A 12,344-nucleotide genomic window follows, 5' to 3' on the forward strand; every position below is an offset into this window, starting at 1 on the left:
ACCAATTCAGAATAGAGGTCTTAACCATTCAGACTTAGTATAATACTTAACCATTCAGAGGCAAATGTCTGAACCATTCAGACATCTGCTCGCGAAACAAATAGTCTGAACCATCAAGTGCTGAACCAGTAACAGATCTGAACCATTAAGAGCCTCACTAAGAGGTAAACAAACAGCCCCTTAGTGATGTTTGGCTCAGATACCCAAAGTATAGACTAGTTTGCCCGAAATATATACCCGGAAATATTGAATTCTTAGTTTTATTTTTCAATAACTTTTTCTTTAGTAATGTTTCATTCTAGTGTTTTATTATATAGAGAATTAACATATCTTTTGTTATATTTATTTTGATGATACTATTTTAATTTATATGCAACTAGCTTACAACCCCGTGTATTACACGGGTTGAATGACGAAAAATGTAAATTATAAACTTGTATATAATCTTTATTAATGAAATCACTTATTTAGATAAATTAGTAAAACAAAAGAACAGTTAAATTTTCGTTACTTGTACATGTGATATGATACTTTATTAGTAATTATTGTTTATATCAAAATATATTAGTAATATATTTGTTATAGATAATTGTTAATTAAATTTGAATGTAGACGTTTATCTCTAACTATATTAATTAATATTATATTATGTGTATAAAATTAATATGTAATACTATTATTAAAAGGCAGGAGGCACCAGAGAGTGACACGTGTCCAAAAAAGATTTTTGTTTATTAGTATAGAAAGATTAATACGTAATTATCTTTTGAGATTTTATATTATTATGAAATTACGTGTTTTGGATATTTAAAATATTTTATAGGAATGTTGATATGTATATAGTTTATCATGTTTCATTTTACTATAGTTGTTAGAAACATAAAATTATATTAAAAAAATTATAATGGAAAGAAAAAAATATATATCTTCAAAAATCCTGAGGGTGTTTTTCTTTAAACTAATGGGTATACCTGATACACGACTGTAATAAGTTGCATATGAGACATAGTTTAACAATCGAGTATAGAATTATGATTATCAATACCCGACATGTTGTAACCTCGAATTGTAGGATTGATTTTCTTTTTTCAATATATATTTTTGGGTGAGGTTCCCGTAAAAAATACATTTTTCGTAAGAAGTTTACGAAGACACAGAAATTGACATGTATGCATCATGTTTTGGACTTAAAAGCATGATGTTTTAAGTGTAGCTAAATGCGACATAATTTATTTTCTTTTTAATGTAAGTACTTGTGTTTGGACAATCATGCACATACTTATAGTTTTTATGTGATGTGATTATATGTAAAATAATTGTACCAAAACATAATATATATATATATATATATGCATTTTCGCATCACTTATATGTCTATACCAATTTGCAGCGTACTTGTGCTCTACTGGTTATACCCTACACATTAGCGCTTTAGTGTGCAACATAGGTTTGTAACCTTTGCTTTGTAAGTTGTTTTCTTTAGTAGGTTTTTTAAGTGGTTGTTTTAGTGGGTTTTGACTTCACTTTGAAGTTTCCTCTCTCTCTCATTTTCTCTCTACGACCGGCAAACTCCCAACACGATGGCTAGACTAGTTCCAATCGTTGGCCTTTCGCGTGTTTACAGGTAGATTTTTGTTGTTGTTGTCATTCTGTTTTTACGTGTTTTTTGCGTCGTTAGAAACGATGTATTACGCTTTGGAGGTTCTTTTTAGAGTTTAATGTTGGGGTTTTGTGTTGGTTTTAGGTGTGTTGTTGTATGGTCTTTTTTTGGTGTTCTTCCCTCGTTGAAGACGATGACTTATGGTTCGTCGTTTGATTTTCGATTTTCTGGTCTGGGTTTTGTGTCTCAGTGAACGATATGTTGGTGCGTATTTTTTTATGTGAATCGCGGTCTCATTATTGAACATCTAATGTTGTTGGTTAACTTTGATTTTGCTTTACAATTGTTTTTGGATGTTTGGATGAAACCTTTTTGAGTTTTTTAAGGGTCTGGGATGGTATAACGATATTGTTCACTAGAGATTCTTTGAGATGTTACAATTGTTGAATGTCTTTGTGACTTTTGTTTGTTGGGTCGATGAAGATGGTCTATGGATCATCAGAGATCATTGGTTATGATGTTTCTTTGGACTTGGCGTGGTAATTTATGTTGCAGCTGTCTATTGCTTATGAGCTTTGTTTTATGACCGTTTTGATGTTGATTATGGCCATTTGGGTTCTGTTGTTGCTGACTGATGTACAAGTCGATTAGCCTAAGTGGTTCGAAACAGACTATCATGTTGCCTAAACGTTCCTTTGTTTAGTTGTTCCTTTTAAGGGTCTGTGAAGGTGTAACGATAATGCTCATCAAAGATGTTTTGTCGTTTCGGATTTGTTGTTAGTTTTTGTGATGTTTGTTTGTTAGGTCAATGAAGATGAGTTATCGCTCATCCGACACCATTAGCTATGATATTTTTTTAGGCTTAGGTTGGTAACTTAAAGTGCAACCATCTATTGCTTATGAGCTTTGTTTTATGGTTGTTTTGATGCTTTTATGGCCATTTGGGTGTGCAAATGTTATTTGCATGCTCTTTGTTGATCCTATTTTGTTGTTATTGTCTGATGTACAACTTGTTTCGACTAAGTGGTTAAAAACAGTCTTATTCCGAGGAGCAAAGCTGTGATGTTGGTGAGGATTTGGCTTTGTGAGATGTGTGGAGCTGGTAGTTATAGTGGTCAATGGCTGATATTTGAGGTATAAGTTACAACGGTGGGATATCGGAATTTTTTTATCATGCGTAATATTAATAGTATTATCAAAATTCAAAAACTCAAAATTACCAATATTCGAAACATGATCTAATCGTAAGCCATGAAATCTTCCTCCGAGTCCACATCTGCCATGTCATCCAAAATAACGGTCAATAGCGATTAAATAGAGGTCAATAACACTGATTATAGAAATTCCGTTATTATGGAAGAGCCCGATAGCCGCTATGTAACACCCCGAAAATATAAAACTTTATATTAAAAATTATAAAGTATAAAATAAACAAGAATAAACTAACTAGGAATAAATAACCCGGTTAGTCATGAGTTTTGTAATAACAAGTAAGTGGGTTAAAACACCTAAAGAGTGAACTAAACAATAGCTAGGGGACTAAAAGTGTTAAAATTGAAACTTAATTTCATAAAAACAAAATAAAACACACCAAACACACACAAAGGTGTGTGTCTGGTCGATCAAACAACAGGGGCGACACAAGGGTTCCCCACAAACCCTAGTTCATGCGATTTTCCCCCAAATTGAAGACCCTAATCAGTCCCAAATCGATTTTCAAGCACGAAATAGTGATCTCCACTGAAAAGGGGTCATAAGGTATGTGAATTTTATGGAAATCTCTAGTTGAATTTCTGAATGAACTTAGAGAATTCGAAATTGATGGTTGTATGTTTGTTATATAGATGGAATAGGAACAATATAGTGTCTAGGAGTAAACCCTAGACAAGTATATGTTGAAATCATGCTTAATTCTAGCAAACTTCATGAACACCATACAGTGGTGGAGCCACACTTTGAACAACGGTGTCGTCCGACACCATTAAATTTTGTGTAGCAAATAGAACTTATAATAGGAAAAATTCGAGCGACACCATTGTTTTTTTACGAGCGACACCATTGCATTTTTACAAATGACACCACTGTTTTGTTTTCTTCTAAAAGAATTACATAATAAACAAGGTTATATTACAAATGACTCCGGGTTACTATAAACCGAGGTATCCATAAAAATGACACCATAAGAAAAAATTTCTGGCTCCGCCACCATTGAAGGTGATTAGTGGGTTTTTGTGGAAATTGATAAACACTTGGATTTTGGTTGTAGTTCTAGTGTAATCCGATATTTATGAAGTGAATTCAGATTTATTGATGTTAACAATTGTATGAGATAGTCCGATTGATGTAATTTGAGCCATATAACAAGTTATGAACTTGATAATGAATCATGTAAAATTCTGCCCTTAAGGTGTTTGTGGAAATGCCTAAATGAAGGCTAATGTTGAAATTTGAACAAAACCGTATATTCGTACTAGTTGGTAAACTATGCGTATTATGTGAATCAAAGAGTTCTAAATGCGATGCGATTGAACTCTATAGGAAAGGAAGCCGGAGCGTCTTGCGGACAAGCCGGTGTTGACGCACGATTGAAGGGTGTGCTGTGAAGGTATGTAACTCGTTTCGTTACATTAAGAAAATTTGACATTTAAAACATGTATAGTTGTGTTTTAGGATAAAAGTTGTGTTGATTAAGGTGACAATGTTCACTACTTGAATTAATAGGTTAAGATTCGACTAAGAAGCGTTTGGTAGTCATTATAATGGAGGATTCCATAAATGAGTCAAATGGGTCGAATAATTGTGTAGTAAGTAGTGTTAGTGTTTGAAAGTTAGCTTTTGGCGTTGACAATCACAAAACCATGAAGCCATAGGATTGGTAATGAAATGCCGGTGATATTAAGCACGGATGTTGGGTAAAAGCGCCTTAAGGTTACTATTGTAATGGTAGTAAAATTGGTGTAAATATAGTGGGTTGAATAATTATATAGTGATTTTAGTTATTCGGTCCGTAAACCAAATTTTCGGTATAATAATTGTAATAGGCACGTCGGTAATTAAATTACAGACGTGTAGGAAAAAGAATCACCTAAAACGGACCTTAGGATCAAAAGTTATGAGCTTTTAAAGTTGGAATTGTGAAAATTGGTGCTGGGCAGCAGATGCAGGATTTTAACCTGCACCTGCTAGAAAACCGTATCCCCCGCGCCACACGACATGATCCATGGGATCTGGCGCGACACGCGGGAGTCATCGCGACACGCAACAAAAGGAGGGAGGTGTGGCGCGACACGCGACAGGCCCTATTCCGGATTTTTATTTTATTTTCAATTGTTTGATTCTTGAACTTGTTTTATGCATTATATTAAAGTCAAAACTAACTTTTTGAGTGGTTTTGACACTAGGTGAAGTGGAACTTAATCCGGATGGCGATCAAGCACGTTTTGAAGAACCGAACACAATATTTTGGAGCTTCCGCATATAATTAACCTTGTTGTAGACAATGTTTATGATGTAAGCAATTATCTAATCACTTTTGGGATGTTTAAACTAGTTTGTAGTTAACTAGTAAATGATCACTATGAACACTTTTATTTTGTACTTTTAATGAAGTGAAGCCTTTTGTTTTAAAGATAAGCATATTTTATTAAATTCGAATAATAATTAGAAGGGTGTTACACGCTACCCCACCGCTATGGCAAATGGTTTGGAGAGAAGGACGAATCCATCGATCACCTCTTAACTAGTTGCTTGGTGGCCTCGATCTTATGGCAAATGGTTTGGACATGGTGTGTAATCCCTTTATTTATGCTTTTAAGATGAATGATATGTTGCAATGTCATAAATATGCTGGTGGCTTGGGGGTCAAAAAGAAGATGGTCCAATCTATAATCATGCCGACTTGTTGATCTATTTAGAAGGCGGTAAATAAATTTATCTTTACAAACAAGAAGATTGATCCAGCGAGGTTAATGGAGAAGATAAAGACGCTATGATTCCTATGGGTAAAGAACCAATCCAAAGTCCCTTCTCTTAAATGGGGAAGTTGGATTAAATGTAGTTTTGATAATTTGTAAATTTGTTGTGTATATCTTCTAGCTTAATAAAATCAGAAGTTAAATGGAAAAAAGTATTACCAAGTGGCATTAAAAGTCGCCAGTTATATAAATTTGAGAAGTACACAAATGGTCCTTGTGGTTAACCAAAATTTTGGATTTAGTCCTTAGCCTTTTTAAAGTATACGGATGGACCTTGTGGTTTGCATTTTGTAACGCATTTAGTCCTCAACTTATGCTAAAAGTATACAGATAGTCCATGTGGTCAAGGCCGGCTCAACCATTTTAGAGGCCTAAAGCGAACTAAAAACCCGAGGCCTTTTTCCAAAAAAAAAAAAAAAAAACTTTTGGTATGGTTTATATAAACAAGAAGTTACCAGAGCTAATTATTTGCAGACATTATCATTAACAGATGATTTAGACATCTCTATGATCTTGTAAATGACCTCCTGATTTATTATAAATATCCAAGTAGAGATTAGCATAACAAGGCTCATGTTGTTACCGATTGAAACAAAATTAACATTAATATCACACCATCACAGTTATCCTTTGCTTTTTCTCCACAGCTTCAGCAGAATTATCAACATCCCAGTTCTGGTTCACTTAAATTAACCACAAAATCTTGAAGTTCGTGAAATCAAAACCAATCACCATACTTCATTTTGAAAATAAACATAAGAAAATTCAAACCTAAAGATATCGGAATAAAATAATGCATTAAATGTTGAAACTTTGCATGAAGAAGTTTGGGCACCAACAATTCTTCAAGGATTTGGATTTTGTATTTCAGGAGAAACCCTGGACTTTGAATTTCACGAAGGGCAAGGTTTTTCATTAGGATTTAGGAGAAACGATCAAATGATGATTTCTATCGTTTCACTGTTCGACTTTAAACACACCATCCCTTTCATTGATTGATTTTCAACACAATTATGTCATCTCATATTTAGATAGTTCGACGCTTCGATTTCACCCAAAGAAGAGGGTTCGGATTTCCAACGGTTTTTGCTCTTCTAGGTTGACTGGTGGGCCGTCAAACATAAAGAACTAGAAACTAGGCCAAATTAATATATCACTAAAATGTAAAAATTGGTGGCCCTTAGGGATTGGTGGCCCTTATGCTTTAGTCGGGCTTGAATGTGGTATGTACTTTGTAACGTATTTAGTCATTAAACGTTGGGGGACTAAATGTGTTACAAAGTGCAAACCACATGGACCATCCGTGTACTTTTGACAAAAATTGGAGACTAAAGATGTTAAAAAGTGCAAATCACATAGAACATTTTTGTACTTTTAAAAATATAGAAACTAAACTCAAAATTTTGATTAACCACAACACCATCCTTGTACTTTACTCTATAAATTTATTAGGTCAAATACTGATACGGGTGAAATGCTAGATTTTAAGTGTAATTATATTTGATTGAATATAATCTAACTTATAATAAAAGACTCCAAATAATGACAGATGACATTCTATCCTTCAACCTCATAAATTTTATTTATATTTGTTTAATAAATTTATTTTAATATTAATATTAATTAATATATCACCTATTTTTATCCTTATCTTTATTTAAAATTAATATATAACTTCAATTTTGCAATTTAGACCCTTTGTTTTTTTTTAATTTTAACCCAAAGTTTTTCATCTTTTTCAGTTTAATCCCAACTCTTTTTTATTTTCAATTTTGGTCCACCATATTTTTCATCTTTCCCAAGTTTTTCGTTTCGTTCTAAATTTTGTGAGTTAACACATCGCAACGTGCATGTGGGGTTCAACATTTTTTTCTTATATTTTTTCCCGTTTGACTGGTCCCGCGTCACATCTATTTTTCTGTGTTTGACAAGTTCATCCAAGACGCAGGTCCTGGATGGACTTAGTTATTTTTTTCTATGTTTTACGTTTCGGTTTAATTTCTCAGCAACGAGCGTGCGCGATTCAAAGATTTTACGTTTGCTTTTCGCTCACCGTTATTTTTTTTCCCATTTTTATTTATTTTGTTTTTACGAGCTTTTCCGATGTTGGTGGTCGCTAACAATGGTATAGTATTGCTATTACTTAACACAGTACCACTGCAACGCAAGGGCTAACAATGATATAGTATTGCTACTACTTAACACAGTATCGCTGTAACGCAAGGACTTAATACTAGTAAATATAATAATACACTGATTCGATGCAAAAAAGCAAGTCAAAACTTTTTTCCAAAGATATTTTCAATGGAAAAATCATTTGTAATTTTGTAATAACAATTTTTAAAGACTGAATGGAGCACCTTTATTATCTAATGTTTTGTTCTTAATAATCAAATGATTTATTAGTCAAATCTAAATTTATCTTTTTTAATCATCCAAACGATGATGATATGTGCCGACTACCATATAAGCATATTACTTATTGATTTAGTTAGTATATTATATAACGATACGACTCGCTTGCGGTGTGCGCATATAATGTATATACGTGTGGACTCTTAGAGGGCAAAAGTGAAATTACACTAATTTTAACGTTATTTGTAACATCCGTCAAATCGACCCGTTTCAAAATCCGACCCGTTTTAAAAATACGGATCCTAATCCTTGAAACTCGAGAAATTTTCGCGAAACAAATAATCGATTTATTCCTCAATTTAATTAATTTTATTTAATTATTTAATTACTTGTTTAAATTAATTAATATTGTATTAATATATAAAAGATTTAAAAATTAACTTTCTAATTAAACTTGGTTAAGTTGGGTATATATTAAAAGGAAACATTGGACAAAGCTATTTAAGCTAAGTTAAAAATACAAGGGCCTCAAGTGATACTTTTGAAATTCAAAAATCCATTTTAAGTAATGAAAAGAATGAAAACTGTTAGTATTGTGAATGTCAACGACTATTGTGCATTTTTTTTAGAATAAAACTTGATTTAAACATGATATTTATACATAAACAAGCTGTAATTCCCTCTAAAAATGCTTGCCGCCAAGACAGTCATTCCGCGTTTCCGAATATAAAATGGATTTCCATTTCTTGTCTCGCAAACTTCTCGGTGATTGATTCTAGTTACACGGTTTCCCTTTTTTTTTACCAATCAAGAACTTAATCCACAACAATGGCCTCATACATCCACATACTCATCTATATATACCAGTGCATTCACGGACCAAGGGAATCCCACTACTCATCTCGACACCCTCATTCCTCACACACAATCTGTTTCGACAACACCACAACACCCTCTTAAACTCTATTATTTTTGTATCACTCACACACTCGTTGGAGGCCGGAGTCCTCACCGGAGAAGAACCTGTAACACCGGAACTCGCCGGAAGATCGCCGGAGAAGACAGTCAACCGCCGAGAGCTCCCGACACGACCTCGAAGCCACTGTTCGGTATGCTTGCTTGCCCATTTCGTTTTTCTTGTTTACCCTCCTGTTTTGCGGCTTTCATTCGACACCATACTGGAATTAAACAACAAAATTATGAGTTTATAACAAAAAGGGAAGATAGCTTTCTGTACTAGTTTAAATCAAATGATAATTCAAACACATCACAAAAGCCTATACAGTCCAATGGTTGAAGTGCTTTTGTGCTGACTAGAGTTCACGGGTTCGAACCCGGACCTCCGTAATTGTCGCTGTTTTCGAATCCGGTGTCACCACTTTTAGGACATTAAATTTTAAATCATTTTTTGTTTTCTTTTCTGTTATTATATCCATAAATATAATAGATAAATTTGTTTTGCATTATTCTTACCATTTTAATTCCTTCCTTTCTTTTAGAGTAATACAACCTTAAATTTTATAATAACTAAAAATAACTAGCAATTTATTTTAATTCTTTTAACTTCTTTATTTAACGAGTTAAATTAAAATACGTAATTAACTATTCCGTAAATTGTAAATATTAGGACTACTTATTTAATCCATAAATAATAACGAGTTCGTCATGTACTATTATTTAGGATAACCATCCTGTTATCTTGGATTATTCTCCAATCTTTACTCGTGCATTATTACAAGAAATCGCAACGCCACCAATGTGAGTATACTCGATCCCATTTTCGTTTTAAACACTTTGGGTGCAACATGTATTCCATATTCAAATTACACAACACTTGAAACTTGTTATATTTACACTCTATCCACATTTAAACACGAAACATTTCGCTGCTTGTTAATCTCATATGCTATGCAAGTTGAACGTATTGAACAAGTTGAACGTATTGAACAAGTTGAACGTATTGAACAAGTTGAACGTATTGAACAAGTTGAACGTATTGAACAAGTTGAACGTATTGAACAAGTTGAACGTATTGAACAAGTTGAACGTATTGAACAAGTTGAACGTATTGAACAAGTTGAACGTATTGAATAAGTTGAACGTATTGAATAAGTTGAACGTATGGAACAAGTTGAACGTACTGAACAAGTTGAACGTACTGAACAAGTTGAACGTATTGAACAAGTTGAACGTGTTAACTTCCCGCTAGTCTATTGGGAAAGGCAAAGTGGATCATGTTATTCGTGTTGGATATGAGTATTTACACATTTTATTCTACTATGCTATGTATCAAACTTGTATACTCGCCAACATTTTTTTGTTGATGTTATTTTAATACATGTTGCAGGTTGATAGTCAAGATGATGAAGGAATCAAGTTAGGATGGACTAGATACCCATTTTAGCAATAAACTATTTGTTTGAATTTATGTTTGAATATTCGAAACTTTGTATTGCCCTTTAGAATTTAATAAAATGATTTAATTCATATTGTCACATTTAGTGTTATGTTGTTTTGAGCAATTTGTTCGTCTCATCCCGATGTTTCCGCCATCGGTTGGGGTGTGACATTATTTTACTATTTTCGTGAAAATAATGTCAAAAGCGACGAACGGTTAATCATGCATCATGTGGTGGCGTTGATAGCCGAAAGACAAGGGGTAGATGCACTAATCGGCCTTTGTCTCGTTGTTGAGTGTTATGTGTCTTATGTCCAAGGCTTGATGCAAAACTACTATTGAGTCGGGGGTCTCACTAGAAACAGTCTCTCTAATTTTAAAGGGCATGAGTAAGACTGTTTACATCTTACCCTCCTCAGACCCTACCTTATCTTTAATATTGGTGGGATATACTGAGTATGATGGTAATGGCCGGCCCTTAGGGTGGGCGAGGAGGACCACCGACCAAGGCCCGATACTTCGAAGGGCACATTATTTTAAAAAAGAATCCGATATGTGAATGTAAAAATAAATAAAATAATAGGGTATACTCATGCAAACACCAATATTGGCCCACTTACAAAACTATTTTTATGGTTTAGACTAGTTATTAGCCCATTGTCATTAGGTTTAAACCTCTAATGAGCCAAATACCCAATTTCGTTAAGGCCTAAGAGCACGTTTTTTCGAGCTCAAACATGGTACATAAATTCTGATGGCCGTCCCTGATGAGAGTGATGTTCGTATATTATATAACCGTATAATCCCAATTTGTTCTATTCTTTTGTTATATTGGGTATTTGGGTTAGTTAAGTACAAACACATGTGTAGTTTTTGTATCTCTTTAATTAAAAGTTTAATACGTATTATTTCTTTCTCATCAACCATCTCTATTTATACCAAGGACATTTTGGTGTTCGCTTCAACTTTTGCCTTATTTTCTTCATGTGGTCCTTGTTGATGTATGGTAAATGCCTAATCCTATCCATCTTTCTTTTGTGAAGTTTAAGCTTGTCAAAACTAATGAACTACATTTACTATAAATATATTTAAAAATATTTAATCATGTATATAAACATATGAGTTAATGTAATTTTGGTTTTATGTGTTTTCCTCTATCTACACAAAAAAATATAAAAATATTAAAGTCTTCAAACTTTGATATATTCAAGTCTAAAAACATGTAAAAATACACACACACAAAAGAAAAGTATTTCAACCCAATTTTAATATATTAAAGTCCCAATTAATTTTCGACCGGGGGTCGAAAACGTATATACCAAAATATTTCTATAAAACAGGGGGTCAAAAACGTATATACCAAAAAATTTCTATACGAAAACTGCATACTCCCCACTACTGAACGAAAAGTTCGAGGGGTCGGCCGCCACCTCCCGCCCCTATTATCCTACGCCCATGGTCCCAAACCTATCTAAAATGTATGTACTTGTAAAAAAAAACTTAATAAAGTAGTAATTCGTTGCTCCCTAAATTAGTCAAAGCTAGAGCATTCACATCCAATCCATCAAATTATACATACATTCCACTAAAAAATAACTCCTATATCAATATATTTCCACTAAAAACAAATACTTTTTCTCTCTCATTTCAATTAAATAATATTATCATTACCTTTTTCTCTCACTTCCACTCACAACCAGTTTCAAAATATATTAAAAAATTATAACGGGTGAACAGTGTCCCCCAAAATATACAGATGAACAGTAATATTTTTTCTCTCCTCTACTCACAACCACTTTTTATACCCTTTATAATATAAAAACTCCTCCTCACATAATTTGATGGTTAGGATGTGAATGCTCTTAGATGAAATGATATTCAACTTTTGTATAAAAAAAAAAAAAAAACTATACAATCTTATTTTGAAATTTTTAGGGGTAACAAGTCATTATTATATAAACTTTTTACACTTACATATGTTTTGGATAAATTTATGTTTAAGAACTAAATTTAATAC

At 33.1% G+C, this 12,344-nt stretch overlaps 1 protein-coding gene and 1 long non-coding RNA gene across 2 annotated transcripts; both read left to right on the plus strand.

The window, feature by feature from the left end:
• The first annotated feature begins 3,229 nt into the window (after positions 1 to 3,229).
• LOC110902887 lies at positions 3,230 to 5,156 on the plus strand. The gene is made up of 3 exons (XR_002571496.2): positions 3,230 to 3,358; positions 4,139 to 4,205; positions 5,002 to 5,156. It is a non-coding gene; the product is annotated as an uncharacterized LOC110902887 (long non-coding RNA).
• Positions 5,157 to 8,660: 3,504 nt separating this feature from the next.
• LOC118485799 lies at positions 8,661 to 10,424 on the plus strand. Its single transcript, XM_035982255.1, has 4 exons — positions 8,661 to 8,694; positions 8,797 to 9,038; positions 9,611 to 9,687; positions 10,277 to 10,424. Exons 1-4 carry the CDS (start codon positions 8,661 to 8,663, stop codon positions 10,308 to 10,310), a joined length of 387 nt encoding a protein of 128 aa, XP_035838148.1. The 3' UTR covers positions 10,311 to 10,424.
• The last annotated feature ends 1,920 nt before the right edge of the window (positions 10,425 to 12,344 follow it).

Source organism: Helianthus annuus, chromosome 13 (assembly GCF_002127325.2).
Source record: "Helianthus annuus cultivar XRQ/B chromosome 13, HanXRQr2.0-SUNRISE, whole genome shotgun sequence".
In the NCBI taxonomy this organism is placed as follows: domain Eukaryota; kingdom Viridiplantae; phylum Streptophyta; class Magnoliopsida; order Asterales; family Asteraceae; genus Helianthus; species Helianthus annuus.